At 41.9% G+C, this 19,818-nt stretch overlaps 2 protein-coding genes across 3 annotated transcripts in view; both read right to left on the reverse strand.

The window, feature by feature from the left end:
- Positions 1–956: 956 nt before the first annotated feature.
- ZBTB24 (zinc finger and BTB domain containing 24) lies at positions 957–14,192 on the reverse strand. Of its 2 annotated transcripts, XM_056487478.1 has the most exons (7): positions 14,128–14,192; positions 10,440–11,430; positions 9,871–10,038; positions 8,515–8,598; positions 7,724–7,807; positions 5,417–5,498; positions 957–4,521 (listed from the first exon to the last, which is right to left on the reverse strand). In XM_056487478.1, exons 2-7 carry the CDS (start codon positions 11,401–11,403, stop codon positions 3,708–3,710), a joined length of 2,196 nt encoding a protein of 731 aa, XP_056343453.1. In that variant the 5' UTR covers positions 11,404–11,430; positions 14,128–14,192; the 3' UTR covers positions 957–3,707. The 2 variants fall into 2 exon arrangements, with proteins under 2 accessions (XP_056343453.1, XP_056343454.1); XM_056487479.1 differs by lacking the exons at positions 957–4,521; positions 5,417–5,498; positions 14,128–14,192 and having other exon boundaries at positions 7,800–7,886; positions 10,440–11,639.
- A 460-nt stretch (positions 14,193–14,652) lies between these two features.
- The window catches only part of AK9 (adenylate kinase 9), a 59,978-nt gene continuing 54,812 nt past the window's right edge, over positions 14,653–19,818 (reverse strand). The window contains exons 34-37 of the mRNA XM_056487480.1: positions 19,260–19,358; positions 19,074–19,176; positions 18,424–18,538; positions 14,653–14,962 (exon numbers count right to left, since the gene is read on the reverse strand). Of these exons, the coding sequence (XP_056343455.1) occupies positions 14,760–14,962; positions 18,424–18,538; positions 19,074–19,176; positions 19,260–19,358 (520 nt within the window). The 3' untranslated portion in view covers positions 14,653–14,759. The remainder of the gene's footprint in view (positions 14,963–18,423; positions 18,539–19,073; positions 19,177–19,259; positions 19,359–19,818) is intronic.

The raw sequence follows: 19,818 nt of genomic DNA on the forward strand, positions 1-19,818 counted from the left end.
AAGAAGCACTCTCTAATTATTCTCTAATGAATAAGTAAAAGAGGTCCTGAAATCATAGCTCTGGAGAGTATGGCATTTCCTCTCCTTTCTCTGTTCCTGGTGAGAACCCACATGGACTCCTGCCCATGTGAAGATAAGCGTACCCAGGAAGGACTCTTGGCTGCTCCCGCACTCTGGGGCACGCCTGCTGTGCAAACCGGCCTCCTCCCAGCCACTCCCAGCCCAGCTTCTCTGGGATAAGGATACTTACACAGGATACTGCCACGGACACAGTCTGTGGTAGAGCTGGAAGACATGGTGAGGCAGGAAACCTACCCAGCTGCTGTGCTCACACAGACACTGGATTGATGATTAGGAATAAATGCCATACTAGCTTTCACTTAAGGTGAAATGGGAAAAAGACTGAAAAAACGCACATCCAAGCACCCCACGATAGGTATTAGCAAACACCAACCATGACCTTCATCATGATGACTAACCAGCTACAACACTGAAACCAGTCTTTCACAAACAAAGAAATGCAAGCAAAACTCTTTCCTCAACAGCTGGCAAGATCAATGCCAGGTTCAATATCCTTAATTTTAACCTGTGAATAGGCATTCAGTTGGAAAGAGTTTGTGACGAGGTAGTGCTCTCCTTTTCCTCTTAGCTGCTAAGAGGAAATTGCTGTACAATTCCTAGTAGCGCTTTCTTTTACTATTGGCAGGGTAATTAGCTTTTACAGCCCATATGAAATAAATACTCTTACATTCATTTATCAAAACTCAAGATGCTGGACTGGAAGGCTAAGAGGGGAATTACACACACAACAAGCAAATGCAGGCTCCAGAGTGTTTGCTCTACCTCTCAGGGATTTGTTTCAACTTGCACCTGGAAGGCCAACCAAAATCTTCAGAAAAAGCCAAAATCTGATAAACTTGCATTGTGGGGGGGAGGGGGGAAGGGGGGAATGAAATCCTATTAGAGTTCAACTACATTGGGTAACTTACAAATTGAGCAGAGGGAACACACAATGGTGTTAAATGCCCACAAAACCGGATCTTTCTGTAGTCCTCTTACTGCCCTGCATTTACATCTAAAACTTTAATCTCATTTTAACACAGAAAGCAGTGAGATGGATTTGCTAGGATTAGTCTATGTGAGAAAAAGAGAAGTTAAGGTGTTTACTGGCTAAGGAGTAAAGATATTTAGAGAGCTGTTCTGAAACATAGTTTCTAAGGGATGCGTTTTTTCCCTAAATCATTATTAGTGGCAGCTGGACTGAAAAACAAAGCTTGAAATGGTTTCCTTCCAAATTCAATGCAATCCTAGATTTCAGCTGTAGCCTTAAAAAGCACACACAGAAAAATGATTCATTTTCACTTTTTAACTGAAATGCATTCCCTAGAAAGGAAGCAAATGGTGTCCAAAAAGCAACATATGTGATATGAGAAGCCACGCCAGCTTCTTGAGTGCAAGGCTACAATATGTGCTGTCAGCTTAAGCAATGCAGGGTGCAAGATTAGTCATTGCCCTGCTATTCACAGCAGCTCGCTTCTTCACTGGTAATCTGCAGAAAAGCAAAGCAGAATTCCAAACACCAAACTTCAGGTTTTTTAGTTACAGGGAGAGCACTGAGAAATCTGTATGTCCAACTGTGCCGTGAAGCATGGAACTGAATCCTGCAAGGATAACTGCATAACAAACAGAACAAAGTTTAAAAAAGAAGAAAAGTATTGAACAGTTCCTTTTACTGGCAACCTCAGAATTTAGCTTGTAACCCGTGTTAAAGCACTTCAGAATTCATAAATATATGGCAGACAATGAATTCTGTGTAAATTCTAGTAAGCTTGTGACCAGACAGTAGTCTGACTGCACTGTACAATGTTTTAGATAAAAGCAGAAGTTCTAGGATGAAACTGCCAGAATATTTACTGTAAGCTTATAAAATTAATCAGCAAGATTGTCGTAAGTGTTGTAACAGGCTTTACTGTATTTATTCATCTGCTCTTACAACACCAAGACTTCAAGCTTCTGAGGCAGAACTGCAGAATATTCTGGTTCACTTTGGTGGCAGAAACTATGCAAATTTTATTTCACCATTCTGAGAGGAAAAGTGAAAAGCCTAAACACCTCTGCTGTGGGATAGCTTGTTGCTTTTTGGATTTGGGTTTTCTTTTTTGCATTGATTTATTCCCACTGTCAACCCTTATCATGATCCATTCATATAAAAGTGATCCAGTACTTTAAAAACATGGATATACTTAGCCAAACTTCTGCAGCATGCAGTCAGGAGCAGGCCAAGTAGTCTGGACTTGGAACAAAGGATTTTATAAAAAATATGGATAATTTTGCCTTTAAATTCACCATGTTTTTTAGAATTTTTCATTTGTTATAACATAAAACATCAATGTAAATCACAAGTATGACATTTTAAATCTGAAGTGACAATTGAGCATGTTAAGTAACAGTGGCATTTTAACTGGATTTTAACACACCAGTCCAACCATCCAAAGGTGTTACCAGTAGTCAAACCTGAAAACAGAAAGCATGTATTTTAGCACGGCATTTTATTATGATATCAAATATTTTTTGTTAGCAGTCAGTCATTGAAAACAATCTGTACACAATCTAATTTAGTCAACAAAAATAGTTGTACAACTTTAAGTGATGTGCCCCATTTATGTAACTTGTTATGCTCTGAAGTGATGCTCTTCATTGTTTGAATCCTCACATAAACAATTACTAGTCTCAACATATATTATGTTCTTCTCTCAAAAGTACAAAAAATAACACTTTAAATATACAGTGGCTTCCAAGCTTAGAGAGAATCCTGTCAGGAAGAGTTTTGCACTTCAATAGACAGTGCCTTCAACATCAAAGCTCTTCAAAGTGCTTGGCAGAGTGTGTGAACACTGTCCCCACTTGCTAGATGATGAAATAAGGCACAAAGGTCAACTACCCACAGTCACATAGACAGTGAGCAGTAGAATTAACAGAGCAGAATTTGGGGGTTTCAATTCTCCAGTGTAACCATCACATCTCATTGCCACTATTCAAGTGCAATGACTTAAATGTTTCTAAGGAGCAAAATGTGTACAGCACACAGTAAACAGGAGGGAAGATTCAGGACCAGTTAAAGGCTGCAACAGTTTCAACCCAAACCAAATGAATTTGGTAGTCAGTAACTCATAATGCACTTCAGGGAAAGATTACATAGAGAATTATACATGAACCTGCAGAGAGAAAGCTCATTAAACATAAGAAATATGGTGTTAGCTTTGCAAAAGCTACTGTTTGTCTTAAGCTTGACAGTGGCTCAGGTATAATGTTAAGTTTGTCAAACAAGTGGTACTTTGTGATCAGCAGATGCCCTAAACATTGTTCTCCTATCAGCAAGGTGAACTTCTCTGGAGAGTCACACAGAAATGTAAATAAGGGCTAAATATGTCCTCAGGAGGCAGAGATGTGTACAAAGCACAAAACCTTGCATTAATTGCTTGTAAGTGGTAAAGAAATATCAATCCAGAAAAACAAAATAGTCTAAAATAAATATGGTTAAGGAAACTGAGTCACCGATACCCATACAAAATCACCAAGAAATGCATCTTTGGATAGCTTATCTTGCAAAAAAAAAAAAAAAAACCAAAGAAAAAAGAAAAAAAAAAAATGTAATCCCTGCCTGGATGAGAAGTATTCTCTGGCCTAGCCCTCTGCTGACAAGCATTTCAGAAAGTCTGTCCCTGGATAGGATGCTCATGAGATGACTCATTTACTGACAGAGGCTGCTGATGGGATTCGGAAACAAGTACACTTTGATTCTGTTCTCCACTGACTTGATGGGAAGGAACTGTATCATGGCTGGGGTGAGACTGCTGACTTGATTCCTGAGCCAGCTGCACATGCTGAGCTGGATGTGAAGATCCCGCCAAGTGGATTTGTTCATTTTGTCCTTGATGAGCGTGGAGATGTTCTAGTGCTTCCTTGGAAAGAGTGATGACATGCATTTGTTCAGGCTGGGGAGCCTCTATTTGGTTTGCAATCACATTGATACTTTGGATTTGTTCTGCTTGCTCCTGCTGAGCTGAAAGCAACAAGTTTTGCAGCGGCTGCGGCGGCTGCGCAAGGAGTGCGAGGTTCGTAGCCTGCTCTGTCGTAATGCTGGGGGCATTTTCTGCAGTCACAATACTGATGCCTTGATTGTGGCTGGGCATGAAGTTGATGTTGTGTACTGCATCTGTAACCAGCAGCTGAATTTCCTGCCCTCCCGAGGTGGCAAGTTGGTACTGCTGCAGCTGAAGAATGTTTCTCACTTCTTCTGGATGAGCGTTGGTGCCCAAGGCTGCACTGGCTTCCTGAAACTGCTTTTCCTTGCTGTGAATTTTCAAATGAGACTTCAGGTTGTCCAGACGAGCAAACTGCAAACTACATTCTGGGCAGGCAAAAGGCTTTTTGCCTGTGTGTAAGATACAGTGTCTTCTCTTAGCACTGGAATCAGAGAAGGATTTTCCACATATATCACAAGAATATGGCTTTTCTCCTCTGCAAATGGAAAAGAAATTTATCTCATTAAAAAATTCACTTTGACAATGCTGCTTTCTGAATCTTATTCTATAATAAAATACTTAAATGATTACATTGTTTTTCTGAATTGTAAGCACTTAAAGGATAGTGTCATTAAAAAAATCCTCTATTTGACCTCCAGATTATTTCTATTTGACTTCACAAACTGTATAATTAGTATATACTCCAGAGCTACAGAGATAACTGCCTTCCTCTCATAAAAAAAGAGCTACAAGCTCCATGCTGCTAGACCTTGACAAGAGTGCAAAAACTTTGCACAATTCTAAGCACTGACCATTTTAAGAATGTTCATTAATAGTGTGGGTTTAAAAACAAAAAGAACTGTCCAAATCCTAACTTGCTGCCTGTATCAACAGGACAAGAACTTTTACTGGAATTTTACTGGAAATGTTTTCTTAGACAACAGCTCTTCAGTGATTTAAAATCTAACGTGTCTTTATGCAATGCAATGTACTGACAGGGGTAAAACAGCTCTAATGCTATTATAACTCACAGAGTAACAGGACAATGCTCCAATAACCTTGACACACCATGGTTACTGTTCTGCTGTCAAATAAAACTTACAGTAAAATTTTCACAAAAAATAACATAGCAGTAAGTTCACTTAAGTGAACAGACACGAAACACCAAAGAAGACTCTTACAATATCTTGGCACATGAGTATTTAGGACTTCAGTACATTCCACTACCAATCTTTTCCTTACATAGATTAAGCAAAAATGTCAACTTTTTAACAGTCATTCAAAATGCAAACAAATCCTGACCATTCTATAATTAAACAAGCTCTACATACGAATTTTAAAATTAGAAGTTACATTTTTAAAGAATGTAATGAAACTAGGATATACTTTACCTGTGAATTCTAATGTGAGTCTGAAGTGAAGTTTTAGCTGTAAATGATTTGCCACAAATCTCACATGTAAATGGCTTCTCACCTATCAAAAAGAAATGTGACTTCACTTTTTAAATAGCACTTTTCATCAATACATTAAAAACATTTTGTATTTTACCTTACACAGTATCAAGTGTGCACTGTTGGCTCTTCATGCTTCTGTCATGGGTCAGCAGATAGCCAAAACTGAATGAACTCACTATCAAAATGAGGGTATAACATTTTAAATGTACACCTCTAGCATTTCTCCCCATTGAAGATGAAGAATTAGGTGATCCAAGCCCCCAAAGCAACAAAAAGCTGTACCTATGGCAAAGATGTGGGTGCTCCACATGAACAGAAATGCTTTGAAAAAGGCTGTCCCTGAATCCTGGCATTAATGGTAGGTTCACGTGCAGCACCATGCAGACGAGTAAGCCCAAACTTCCAAAGCTGGAAAATGAATCCATTACCTTAACAACTTGCCTGGCTTTCTATAAGGCTCCATCACACTAGGCCTATGATATTCTGGGAACACCAGTTAGAAAAAAATTAAATTATCATGAGTTAAAGAAAATGTGAGTTTGTTTGGAGATTTTTTGTTTATTTGTTGGGGATTTTTTAGTGCATTTGGAATTCTGATGTCTAATTGAGTAGAAATAGAGAGGCCAAATTAAATCATAAGAAGGTTCACAAGAAACAGATAACTACCTAACCAAAGCAAATCCTAATTCACACCATAACAAATCCTTGTAGCACTGAGGTTCTTTAAGACACCAGACTCGAGGATCCAGATCACCACTTGGTAATTCACACCATCAAAGCACACCAAACCCAGGGATAGGGCAGCAGCCAGTTTCCAAGAAAGCTTCCCATTTAGCACAGAATTGCAATGCTTACCAGCTTTCATGTGGCTTTGGAGGGCATGGATAAAGGATAAGAGAACAAGAAACATTTGTCAGAAGGGACTTCTGGTCGTCCAGTCCCAGATTGCTACTGAAAACAGGAGCAACTTCCCAAGCAGACTGTATTATTATGACACAGTGTGACCAAACTGCTGTCAAAGGAGAACAGCTGTATCTATGTTAACAGCTGTCCCCTAAATGCCTTGGAATTTTACTTTGTTTTGAGATGAGACAAATCAATTATTATTTCTACATAATTAATACTGGTATCTTGCCTGTCTTTTCTAGAAGCAAAATATATTGCGAGCCAGTTTCTGCTAAAAATCTGCTTAGCACACATATTTTTGCAACTTACCTTGCTAGTAAGCTTTCTCTTCTCATTTCCCACCCCAAACTCATTTCCCACTACATTTAGAGAGCTGTATCAGCTTCAGATACAAAACTCTTGCACATGTCAACACTGTGTTCTCCTCAATACAAATCACATGCTAACACTATTCTGGATAACCAAAAATTCCCAGAAGCACATGTTTTGACCTCAGCATATCCTAGAAAATGTAAATATTTTTCACTTAGAAAAGCTGAGGAAATGAACAAGATAAAGTACGCTTGAGACTAAGTTATGTATTATAACTGCAAGTGACACACTTAGGAATAATTTGATTTTGTGAGGAAACAATTGCCACTATTTCTAGTTACTTTAAAAGACAAAATTATTCACATATTACCTTATGAACTTACCCTTCAAAGGAAATTATTTTATGAAGTTTTTGCCTTGTTATTATGAGAGGGTAGGTAATTTTTATCTTTGTTTTCCAGTGATTCATTACCAGTTTGCCCTCTAAATCTCTTAAAACACCCTCTGATGCACTTGCATTAAATCATCCCTCCATGCCCATTTCCTCCCAACATCTGGTTTATTGAAGTACAGTAAAAGCTAAATGAAAATAATTATTTCTCTGGTCACAGCACTTTTTGTAAGAACCTATCCCTGACAAACAGAGGTGTCCAACTCATTTAGGACATTTTCTGTAACTTTCTGTTACTTTTCAGCTCACTCGAAGCCTGATACATGCTGGATACAGCTCTCCTGACAAACTGAATTCTCAGTCCAGGACTCTATCACGGGAAAGCTAACTGACATTTTCTGCAGTAGAATTTATAAGACTGGGGAAAAAAGCCCTCTTCCTGTAATAGGCACTGCTTTTGTGCTCCTGCATTCTTGAAGTCAAATCTCTTCATAAGCAACACAGGCATCATTATGTACAAGTAGAGCAGAAGTTCATTCCACAGAACAAGTCTAATTTGCCTAACAAAGTTTTGTCCATGTAACTTCAAGAAAAAACAAACCACAAACTCCACAAAACCCAAGGTTCAACATTACCTGTATGTGTTCTTAGATGTTTCTTTAGCTGAGCTGCATCCATGAATTTGCGACCACACTGGTTACATTCCGGCAGTGAACGGCCTTGTCGCAATAACAAAAAAAGTGTCAGTGCATAAGTGATCCCCTGTATCTCTTCAGTGATCTTTGTTAAAGCACTTTCCTGTAAAATAACCACTCTGATATAATACAGAGATAAAACAAAAGGTGATTCACTGCCTCCTCCCTATCCTGTCAGACTCCTATTTCTCAATTTAGTATTACCAGAGGAAAAGAGGGGACTGACACCTGCTCCTGCCCAAAAACACCTTCTCTTGAAGCTTTGTAAATTATGATTTTCTCCACTACTTCCTCTGTGTGTATCTCAACCCCATTCCAGAAGTGAGAAGAGAACTTTCTGAAGCTTGTATGCTTGTATTACTAGTCCAAAGTAGTGGGCAACTACAATGCAATTTGCACACCAGGCAGCAGACACAACTGTTTATACAATCCCCAGCTTCTATGTAGCATGGGCAACAGGGCTAAAATAATTAAGTTGTATGTAAAATATAGTGTAACTAATTTTTAATCATCATAAGAGCCCTTTTCAATGAAATACTTTTCTACATATTCCATTTACTATACACCATTATGTCTTTTTTCACCCTATCCACTGTTATACCATGATGGGACACATCAAGGTAGCAGAGACTAAATACATCCCTAAGGAAGAACTTTCAGTCTAAGTCAATCTTTAGGAAGATAAATCAGCATGGACTGTAAGTCAGGTCCTCAACCCAAACTTGTTATACCTGTGTGTAGTCGATAGTGGCTCTTGAGCTGTCTCTTTTGGCTGAAGTATTTCCCACACTGATCACAGGTAAAAGACTTCTGCCCTGTAGAGAAAATCACTTATTAAAATGTAAGCCACATCCAAAGCAAGTGTAAGGTAATAAATAAAATACACAAGCCTGTGGACACTGCTGAAGGCCTAGGCACATTCTAGCCAGGCCTTTTTCAGGTCGTGAAACTTTTTCAGCTCTAGCCAGGATTTTTCCCAGGCTAGAGACTCTTTCTCTACTGTAAACACAAGAGAAAGAATCATAACAAAGATAAACACCTGCAAGTCCATGAGAAAGCCAGGGAGAAGAGGTGTCTCCTTCTCTGACCAATGATCTGTCTGTTATTTTGTTTTGCACAAACTGCCTTATTTAAGGCAACGGCTTCCTTTAATAAATTGCTCTTTCTTACACCAAGCAAGAGAGTGTCTTGTTGCTATTTTGTCTCACTGCTCCGTAACTTTTCCTATGGCAACACAAGCCAGCTGTGAGAAGCCAATTCAGTTTTGATTTGCCTCAACAATGGTTGTCAGAGGAACATGGGGTTGGGATTGCACATGTGCCACGGCCAGGAGGCAGCTAGGAGAAGATGGAGACAAGCCTTGTCTCTGGGGAGACTTTTCGTGGCAATCAGTTCATGTCTCATATGGGACAGGCAGTCAGAAGAGGAACATGGAAGACACTCACCCCAGAGACACTCTCCAACCACATGGCAAAAGGTCTCTAGCAATGGACTGCAGTGGGATATTGGGCCAATGGTCTCCTGTCAGCAGGCGGAGCTTTGGGAGGGCGCGAAAAATAACTGTGTCACAAGCCCCCGGGCTTTTTGTACGTGCTTTTTGAGTGATCCTCAATGTGATCCTCTCCACAACTGTGTCCAGGGCTCAGGACCTCCGGCCCGAGCATCCCCTCACCTCGTGTCTGGCTGCCCATCACCGCAGGAGCTGTGCACAGGCAGGCAGCATGCACAGCCCTGCCTCAGGAACATCGATGGCACTCAGGGGATCTCCAGTGGTGAAGCCCTCTTTTTCTCTCTGTCTCCCCTCTCTCTCCCCCCATTCCCTTCCCATTTTCCTTTTCTCTTGTTCCATCTTTTCTAGCTCTCTTGAGTAGGATAACTCCTTTTCATTTTGTTTTTTTGTTACCAATAAACAGTTCTAAGATACAATGTTTGTCTCACTTGACATTATGTCCTTCCTGACAAAGAACTTCTCCCAGTTTCCTGCAGTGGAACGTGACACCATCCTACACAAGATGGATCAGAAGTACCCTTTTTTCAGAAAGGAAAATTCTTGCAGCAGAGAGTTACATTTGCCTTGAAGTATTTACCTGAATGTAGGCTCATGTGCTCCAGAAGGGAATGCTTTGTTGTCAGAGCCTTACTGCAAATGGTGCACGTGTACGGCCGTTCCCCAGTGTGCATCCGCTCATGGACTTGAAGAGAATGCTTCTGGGAAAAGCCTTTGCCACACTCACTGCATTTAAAAGGGCGCTCGCCTGAAAGCAAAAGATGACATTTTTAGGCATAGATGTATCATTTCTCACTAGATATTCTAAGCTGATAGTGAGACGCACTGCAATGTTGTAGCTACTGAAAAAATTAGTCTTGATTAGTGGTAAAGAGACAAGCTTCACAGAGGAATAATTCTTTAGCTATTGACATATAATTCAGTGCTTAAAAAATGAAATTATTAATTACACTTAAATCTAGGTGAGACATAAAGGTTCTGAGATCTGCTAACAAGAATAAAACAGCAAACACAGAACACACCGTAATTCGGATCAGCATGCTATTTTGGATATTCTTGCTGTAGTCAGCAACCAGCATTTCAACAGTCACTTACATTTGGCAACATCATTAAACCTAACCCAAAAGCAAGCAGTTTCTGAAGGCCTACCTGTATGGCTTCGCTGGTGAATAGCCAAGTGATTATGTTTAAATACTTTGCCACAGTCTTTACAGCGAGCATCAGAACCTGCACGTTTTCTTTTTCCTTCAGTTCTCTTTGCCAGTCCTTTCTCATCCTCATCCCCAAGAAGCTTATAATCTTTTAGTTTGATTGATCTAATTATTCTCCGTTTGCTATAACGGCTCTGAGTGCTCTGTATTCCTTCAGATTTGGGATCGTAGTTTTCATCTTTCTCAGCTGACAGATCAACAGCAGCCTCTGAGACACAAGCAGATTCAGTTCCTTCTCCATCTTTCCTCACTGAAGCCTGTTCACTGGCTACTGTTTCTTCTACTTCAGTGTCTTTTTTCATATAATTTTGCTCATTTTGCATAGAGTTGTTTTCTCTCAGCTGCCCATCTTCAGTGGAATTTGCTCCTGATTCTTCTTCTTCTTCTTGGACAACCTTGATTTTCCTTGGTCGCCCTCGTTTTCGCTTTGGTGGATCATCATTTTTCCTGTCACTTGCAACAACAGAGGCTCCATTTTCAGCTGGAACTGGCAATCCACTACCTGGGCTGCGGCTTTCCAGGTAGTCTGTACAGGCCCATACCAAGTCAGTCACTTTCAGCAGCTGTGCAGTAGCCAGGATTTGTTCCGTGCTATTCTCACTGGCACAGAGGCAACCAGTGTAGATAAATTCTAGCAGAACTCCAAAAGTGTCTGCAACCATTCCCTCCAACATGTAAATTGACTGCCCTATTTCATCTTCATTTACAAACATCATTGAGAAGTACTCACTGCTGGCAGCCAGCAAAGCTTTATGGGCTCTGAATTGCACATTCTCCACTATAAGAGTAATGTCACAAAGAAAATCCTTTTTCCTTTGTTCCTCAAAATTAGCTAGAATGGTATCTTTATGAGCTTTGGAGTAGATGATCAGTTTCTCAGAAGGATCAGTTGTTTTTGCCATTTTAATTATGAATATTAAAGAAGGTGCCTAGAAAAACAGAATAGCTTTAGTAAAGAATTATTTTAATTATAAGACCCAAGTATCATTTGTTATACCACTAACAGAGTTCAATAGTTTCTGAAGCAGCTCTGAATCCTCTGAACTTTTGAAAAATTAACACTATTGCTGACATGAAATTTGTTCAAAAAGTATTTTTAAATCCTATGAAAAGGCTACAGGTAGTTTTTTAGATCGGAATTACTGCCTATCTTTTTTATCTCTGATGCACTGTGAAATCTGTATTATGTAAAAAAATTGCTACCCTAGGTTCTGAAACTAAAACAGAGAGAAACAACTCCTTGGTCACAGCTCCTTAGTACAGCACTGGCTTTGCATGGCAAGGTTTGAATAGCAGGGCAACTACAAGCATGGCTTCTGTGAGAAGCTGCCAGAAACTTCCCCAATGTTTTACAGAGCTGACAGCAGCCAGCTCCAAGATAGACCCACTGCTGGCCAAGGCTGAGCCCATCAGCTGATGTTGGTATCATCTCTTAATAAGGGGAAAAGAAATGTGCACAACTGCAGCTGGAGAGAGGAGTGAGAATATGTGGGAACAGCAGCCCTGCAGACACCAAGGTCAGTGGAGGAGGAGGGGCAGGAGGTGCTCCAGGTGCCAGAACAGAGATTCCCTCACAGCCCCGGTGCAGACCATGGTGAGACAGGATGTCCCCCTGCAGCCCATGGGGTCCATGGTGGAGCACAGACCCATCTGAGATCCTGGAGGACCCCACACCAGGGCAGGTGGATGCCTGAAAGAGGCTGGGAGCCTGTGGGAAGCCTGTGCTGGGACAGGCTCCCAGCAGGACCTATGGCCTCATGGAGAGAGGAGCACACACTGAAATGGGTTTGCTGGCAGGACTTGTGACCTTGTGGGGGACCCAGGCTGGAGCAGACTATTCCTGAAGCACTGCACCTGTGGAAGGGATCCAAGCTGGAACATTTTGTGAAGAACTGCAGCCCATGGGAAGGACTCAGGCTAAAGTGCTTTGCGGAAGCAGTGGCTCCTGTGGGAGAGACTCCACACCGGAGTGTGAGAAATCAAAGGAGAATCAAAGACAATGTGCAACTAACTCATTGCAGCCCCCATTCTCCATCCCCCTGCACTGCTGGAGGGAGAAAGTAAAGAAAACTGAGACTAAAGCTGAGCCTGGAAAGAAGGGAGAGGTGGGGTGAGCTGTTTAAAAATTTGGGTTTATTTCTCATATCTGACAGTGATCTCATTGACAATAAAGTAATTTCAAGTCAAGTCTGTTCTGCCTGTACTGGAAACTGGTGAGTGATCTCTCTCTGTCCTTATATCAACCCATGAGCTTCTATTATATCCTCTGTTCCTTGTCCACCTGAGGAGGGGAGTGATGGAGCAGCTCTGGTGGGCACTGGTACCCAGCCAGAAACAACATACCATGCTGGTAACAAAAATGTCAACTGCAGTTTACAGTTTACTCAAGGACAAGGCTAGGAAATCCTGTAATAAATGATAAAACTTCATTGGTGTCAGTGTGGGAGGACTTCATGACTTCTTTTACCTCCATCTATCCTTCTGAAAATTTCTCTTTTTTAACACTTAAAACACTTTTAACTTTACTAAGCTTCAGCCTTAGAGGATAGGCAATACATAGAAACAGCAGTGTTTTGAAGGGTTCTATCTAATATAGAGATCATGAAGGTATCTATTCAACTTGCTAAGCTTCTTCAATAGTAAATTTGCAAAAATTAATAACAAAAAAAATCCAGCAACTTCAGAAGAATCCACCAAATATTATGGAAGAGATTTGCCCAAAATGTCCTATTTACAAAGCTCAGCTAAACCAAAGATAAACCAGATTAGCTACCTGTTATATCCTAATTTATACAAGTGACATATTAAATACAAAAATTTGCGTATTTGTATTTAGTTACTGCAACAGTTTCAATCACCTGAACAAATGCTCCATGAAACAGCAGACACTACGTACAGATGATATCTAAATGCTACTGAGGTGGTGAAAACAGGATTCTTTAGCCCTAATCATCTACCAAATAGTTCACGACAGAGTCAAATTGTTTTATCAGAGAGCTTTAATTTCTGTAGCATGTGAGCCTGATGTTTGTTGCTAGAGCACCTTAAAGCACAGCTGCTGGTGTGACCCAATCCGCCTTATCGTGATTACAAGAATTCCTGGACGGCTGCTGCCAACTCTGCCTGCAGGCATCCCCTAACATCCACACGTGCCCCAGACAAGGTAGCAGGCGTTTTGTGAGTTTTGATCAAATGAACGACTTCGGTGTTTAACCAGGAGACGACAGTATTAGTATTTTGACTGCAAAATCCAAACCACGCGCCTTCCCTAAAAGCCCCGCGGCACTGCAGAGTGAGGCTGTGCGCCAGCAGAAGGCTCCGCGCTGCCAGCACTGCGGTTGGATACACACGCCGGTCCAGCCCTGGAAGGGCTCAGGCGCTCCCGAGAGGTGACCCCGGGGGGCAGCGCACGGCCCGGGGCTGGGTCTCGACACGGGCACGGGCAAGGCCACCGTGCGGGTGGCCGCCCCCCCGCGCACCGTGAGAGGCGTCCGGGCCGCCCCTCCAGGGAATGCCGCTCGTTCCCCGCGGGACAGGAGCAGGGGCAGGGAGCTGGCGCTACCCCGCCAGAGCCGCGGGCCCGGAGCGCCCGGCCCGGCTCCCGCCCACCCGGCCCCAGCACTCACCACTCGCCGCCGCCGCTGCGCTTCCGGGCCGGGGCTGGCACCGCGCCTGCGCTGCGCGATCGGCGCACCACGGGCGGGGCTTGCAGCCACGGAATCGCACAACAGCCCGGGCGGGAAGGGGGGTGCGGGGATCATCTGGTTCCAGATCCCGGCCCTGCCCGGGACAGCCCCAGATTCACACCATGTAGCAGAGAGCGTTTCCAAATGCTTCTCGAACTCTGTCAGGCTTGGTGCTGTGACCGCTTCTCCGGGGAGTCTGTTCTAGTGCCCAGCCACCCTCTGGGTGAAAAACCTTTTCCTAATATTTAAACTAATCCTCCCCTTGCACAACTTCAGGCCATTCCCTCTCCGGGTCCTGTCACTGAGAAGGGATCAGTGTCTGCCCCTCCTCTTCCCATCACGAGGATGGGGAAGACTGCAAGGAGTCTTCCCCTCAAGCCCTTCACTATTGTCACAGCCTTCTTTTGGATGCTCTCTAGTAGCTTTATATCTCTCAACTTCAGACAAAATACTTTATTTCTAAGATTTCATAGTTAAAAAACTGGCCTGAGAACTTGTGACATTTGCAGGCCATGTTGCAGCCATGCTGGTGCCTGATGGCAACACTCCATGTGTTAGTGGAAATGCAAGGCTCACACAAAAGTGGGGCGTGTGCCTTTCAGGGAAAGAAAAGTCTGCAGCTTGTCATCAAAGCCAAGGGGCCGATCTCTTGGCTCCTTATATGGGCCCTTCATGACAGTCCCCAGGTAGGGGATGAGTTGGCAGTGCTCCACGAACTGCAACAGCTTCTTCCTGTACATCTGCCGCATTGGCTCCGAGCTCCGGGGGTTGTGGGCTGCAAGAATTTAAGCAGCATGTTAGTGTCCCCTATAAACTTTGTGGAATCATCTTACAGAAATTTTCAAAGGGACCAAGTCTGCCTCTGTTAGTGTCACCCGTGGTAAGGATAAATACCATGTGCCAAGCCAAAAAGATCAAGTGTGGTATTTCAGAAAGTTCCTGACTCCAAAAGGTCATGATAATCAGAAGGATCAGACTTTTGTAAAAGAAGACACAACAAACATGCCCAGCTGCTGTCAACTTCCCATTTCTCAGACGGTGAGATACTGGTGAAACTCTAGGCAGTGACAAATTTGGGTAGTGTGGCGCACAACCTGAAGTGGCACATCCTGGGGATAGCTCAGGTCTGGCATGGCTGGCACTGGACCACTGTGCCCTTGGCACAGGTGTTCTATGAACTAAATGCTTTGCCCATAAGGTAGGCTACCTTGTCATACAAGGAAGTCAGGTTTGATAAGCAGGACTGTGACCATGGCTTCATGAGAGAAAAATCCTGCTTATCAAACCTGATTTCCTTCTACAACAAGGTAATAATCCAGCTAGTTGACCAACGGACAAATTGATGTAATCTCTTCTAATTTCAGCAAAGCTTTCAGTACTTTCACAGTATCCTTCTGGACAAAATGTCAGGCACACATCTGAATAAACGCATCATGCCATGGGTGAGCAACTGGCTCATCAGTCAGGCACAAAGGGTTATACAGTGAATGGGGTGACATTGGACTGGTGACCTGTCACTGATGGGTTCCCCCAGGGCTCCATCCTCAGCCCTGTGCTTTTCAACATCTTCATAAATGACTTGGATTCAGGACTGGAAGGGACACTGAGCAAGGTCACAGATGACACAAAGCTGGAAGGAGCTGTTGACCCTCTTGAAGGCAGAAAGGCCCAGCAGAGAGACCTGGCAAATTGGCAAATTAGAGGACTGGGCAATCACCAACCCTATGAAGTTAAATGAGGGAAACTGCTGGAATCTGTATCTGGGATAGAGCAACCCTGGATGTATGGACAGACTGGGGAATGAGAGGCTGGAAAGCAGCACCTTGGAAAGGGACTTGGTCGATGGCAAGTGGAACATGAGCCAGCAGGGCCCTGGCAGCCAGGAGAGCCAGTGCTGTCCTGGGGTGCATCAAACACAACATCACAGCCAGGCAAGGGAGGGGATTGTCCTGCTCTACACTGCACTGGGGCAGCCTCACCTCAAGTGCTGGGAGCAATTTTGGGTGCCACAACATTAAGAAAAGCATTAAAATATTTGAGAGTGTCCAAATGAGGGCAACAGAGATGGTGAAACATCTCGAGGGGAAGCTGTATAAGGAGCAGCTGAAGTCACTTGGTCTATTCAGCCTGGAGGAGACTGAGGGGAGACCTCACTGCAGTCTTCAAAATCCTCGTGATGGGAAGAGGAGGGACAGACACTGATCTCTCTTCTCTGGGGTGACCAGGGCCTGACAGAATAACCTGAAGTTGTGTCAGGGGAGATTTAGGCTGGATATCAGGAAAAGGTTCTTCACTGGGTTGAGTGCCCACAGTGGTTGGGTACTGGCACAGGCTCCCCAGGGAAGTAGTCACAGCACCAGCCTGACAGAGTTTAAGAACCATTTGGACAATGCTGTCCAGGACCCAGTGATTCTTGGGGATGGTCCTGTGCAGAGCCAGGAGCTGGACTCAATAATCATTGTGGGTTCCTTCCAACATATTCTATGATTCCATGATTCTGTGAAGAGCGGAGGAGGAAGGAAGGTTTCTCTCTGCCCTAATCCCTATTTTGGCATACACTAGTATTGAGTGCCAGTCCTCAGAGTACAGTATATTATTTTAATTGTTATCCTGAGGCAAAGGGAAATGAGTGAGCCAAATCATAATCATTTTTCTTCTTATGGACAATATTTTATATCTCATTACAAAAACTGGACAGCATGAAGAACTATGCTATAAGGCACTTCAGCCCACTAGCTTGAAACTGTAGACAGCTACATTTTTCTGAGAAATTTTTAGAGCATAGCTCTAAACACAGCCCTTACAGGAGTCTAGCTTGAAGGACACTCAATCACTCTAGTGATATATGGTTTACTACTCTCTTTCCAGGAATAAATCCCTCTGCATTTGTGATTGATCACCTGTACCTCCTCAGATACTGAAAACAATCCAGTGATGTGAGAGAAGCTGAAGGAGCAACTAAACACCTGCTTCTTGTCCCCTACTTAAATGCGAGATGAGATAATGATGTTAATTGAAGGTTTAACTTCACATAGAAATAGGATGAAATAAATTTCCAGGGGACCATAACTTCAAGCCTTTTGATCAAAGAATGGCATGACTAGTCTGAAGATATGCACAATAATAAATAATGCTGTATTTGCAACAAATCACAGAATCACATGATGGGTGAGGCTGGAAGGGACCACAGTGGGTCATCTGGTCCAACCTCCCTGCTCAAGCAGGGTCATCCCAGAGCACATGGTACAGGATTGTGTTTTGATGGCTCTTGAATATTTCCACTCATGAAGACTCCAAAACTTCTCTGGGCAATCTGTTCCAGTGTTTGGTCACTAGCACATGAAAGAAGTTCTTCCTCAGGTTCAAGTGATTTGTCAGTATACAGGAATGCTATATCTTAAAGCTGGAAGCAGTCCTACCCAGCACTAGGAGAAGATAACTTGTTTTTCTGGATTCCTATGGTCAAACAGTTTGGCATTGCATGAGGAGAAGAGACTTATGCACTTGCATAAAGCTTCTGGTTCATCATCCACTACTAATAATGATTTAATGTTGCAATATATGAGCAAAACATTCCTATCATGGGCATCCTTTTGTTAGCAAAGCCATGCTAACAACAGAATGGAAACAGCCTTTGTGAATGAAGCAAATTACAGTATAAAAGCAGTTTGGTGGCTTAGGAACTGTACATTTATGCAGGGGCTTACCATGTGCCTGCCCTGTTCAATAGTCTTCCTTAACAAAGCTGTGTTAGCAAAAAAAATCTGTGACAGTTCAAGAAAATTCTGGAGGGCTCTGGAAACTAAATGAGGAAACACAGGATGTGAAGAGCTTCGAAAAACTAATTAAGATTGGTATTATCTAAATGAATAAGTAAAAATGTAAAATACAAAAGACCAGGCGAAGTTCTCCCAGTGAACAGGTTGGCTTATAAAAGACAAAAGTGGTAGCTTGAACGAAATGTTAGTCTTGCTTCAGAAATCTCCAGCAGTACTGGAAACCAGCCCAAAGCTATACCAGAGCTGCAAACGAGAACATTGAAATCACAAAAGCTGGCACTAGTTAAGCTGATTGCAAACTATTAAAGATTATTACCTGTGACTGGTATCTCTGGCTGAAAAAAACCAGAAATTCTAAAAACTAGCAAGTATGAACACCAGTTTGCTATCTACATTTTATCAGAGGACTTATGTAATTTATACAGTTATTTTTACAGCATGCTATTTTATACACTACCTTTTAGATGGAAGGAGACAAAAAGCAGAGCAGTTTCTTTCACACTTAGGAATGGAAACTTTGGCTTAAGACTGCCGACTTCATGCAGAGCTTTTATTAGAGAAGTTGCTACTCCCTAAAGAAAGAAAACAAGTTTAAAAGACCATTACAGAAATGTTGAACAATGCCTTATCCTGTTGTAACACAGCTCTAACAATACAGAACGGTACTCTAAATTGGTGAATAGTAGAAGATAACAAATTAGCATAAAATCGAGAGGGCTGTGACCATGAATAATTTTTTTTTTATTTATTCATGTGTCAAAGTGTAACAAGCTACTCTTAAATTTTTCCAGGTAAGCTTGTGTCTATGTTGGTATTAAAAATCAAACCAAAAAGATATGAAAAACAATTAAGTCAGAAAATCTATCACATAATACTGCAGCTTATTATCCCCCTCTGACGGTCTTGTATTTTTTCCATTAAAGCTACAAACATCTATTATTTTAAAGCTTAAAAAAAATTGGTCTCAACTGTAACTAAAGATTTTCAATTTAAGATAATCTCCTTAATAAATGTAAGACTCAAATGCATTAAAATTCTTTTAAAAATTGAGTGGGATACTCCATATATCACAAAATTATGTCTTAAAATAGAAAAGCAAAAACTGGCCTGTTCAAGGTATCCAGGCAAAGGAAGTGTAGTTAGTAGCATTGGCTCTTTTTTTGGAGGGAGTTTATGGGGAAGCTTCAGATTCCAGTACTTCTCTGGTAACCTAACCAAATAAAAAGTAAGAACTTAGAAGATGTAAAAACAGTGACATGATTGAAAAGATTAAAATGCAGTTAGAGTATTCACCTCATAAACTTCTGAAGTTTTTCTTCACTTTCAAAAATATATACTTTTTCTTGGTATTTTGCTGCATACTCAATATTGCCAGGCACCAAAGCTTCATATCTGAAGAGATGGAGCAAGAATTATTCATTCACAGAAAAAGTAAAACATTACTTGTGTGGTATAAATTCATGAGCTACTGGTAGCCTTCTGGTAATTTAGCAAGTGTAGCAACTACAAAAAAAATAGCAATTGGATCATCCAAAGTTCCACTACATGACTGACAGTTACAAGGTTCAAAAGCTGATAGAGTCTCTGCCTCAAAATCTGCTTATTAAGGAACTTTTATAGTGCTTCTTTAGAGCTCCTCCATTTCAAATGCCAGTTGTAGTTGTGCAGTAGATTGAAAAGGGATAACATAAATTCGCTATTATGGTTCTCCTCTGATGAGAAATTCTTGCACACTGAGGAAATCTGTGTGACCAGTTTTGCATCTGCTAGAGATTTATGATATTTCTTTGAACCTTTGAAGGGTTATGATAGAGAGAATTCAAACTATATCTGTCAATCTTCATCATGAAAG

The sequence above is a fragment of the Oenanthe melanoleuca genome, chromosome 3, assembly GCF_029582105.1.
Source record: "Oenanthe melanoleuca isolate GR-GAL-2019-014 chromosome 3, OMel1.0, whole genome shotgun sequence".
Taxonomy (NCBI): Eukaryota; Metazoa; Chordata; class Aves; order Passeriformes; family Muscicapidae; genus Oenanthe; species Oenanthe melanoleuca.

What these genes read in the sequence shown, in the direction of transcription:
- ZBTB24 (XM_056487478.1), bottom strand. Translation starts at nt 11,403, where the DNA reads ATGGCAAAAACAACTGATCCTTCTGAGAAACTGATCATCTACTCCAAA. An exon ending in ACATCTAAGAACACATACAG is followed by an intron (nt 5,499 to 7,723) that starts GTAATGTTGAAC and finishes TCTTTTTGATAG; the next exon opens with GTGAGAAGCCATTTACATGT. An exon ending in ACTCACATTAGAATTCACAG is followed by an intron (nt 4,522 to 5,416) that starts GTAAAGTATATC and finishes TTCCATTTGCAG; the next exon opens with AGGAGAAAAGCCATATTCTT.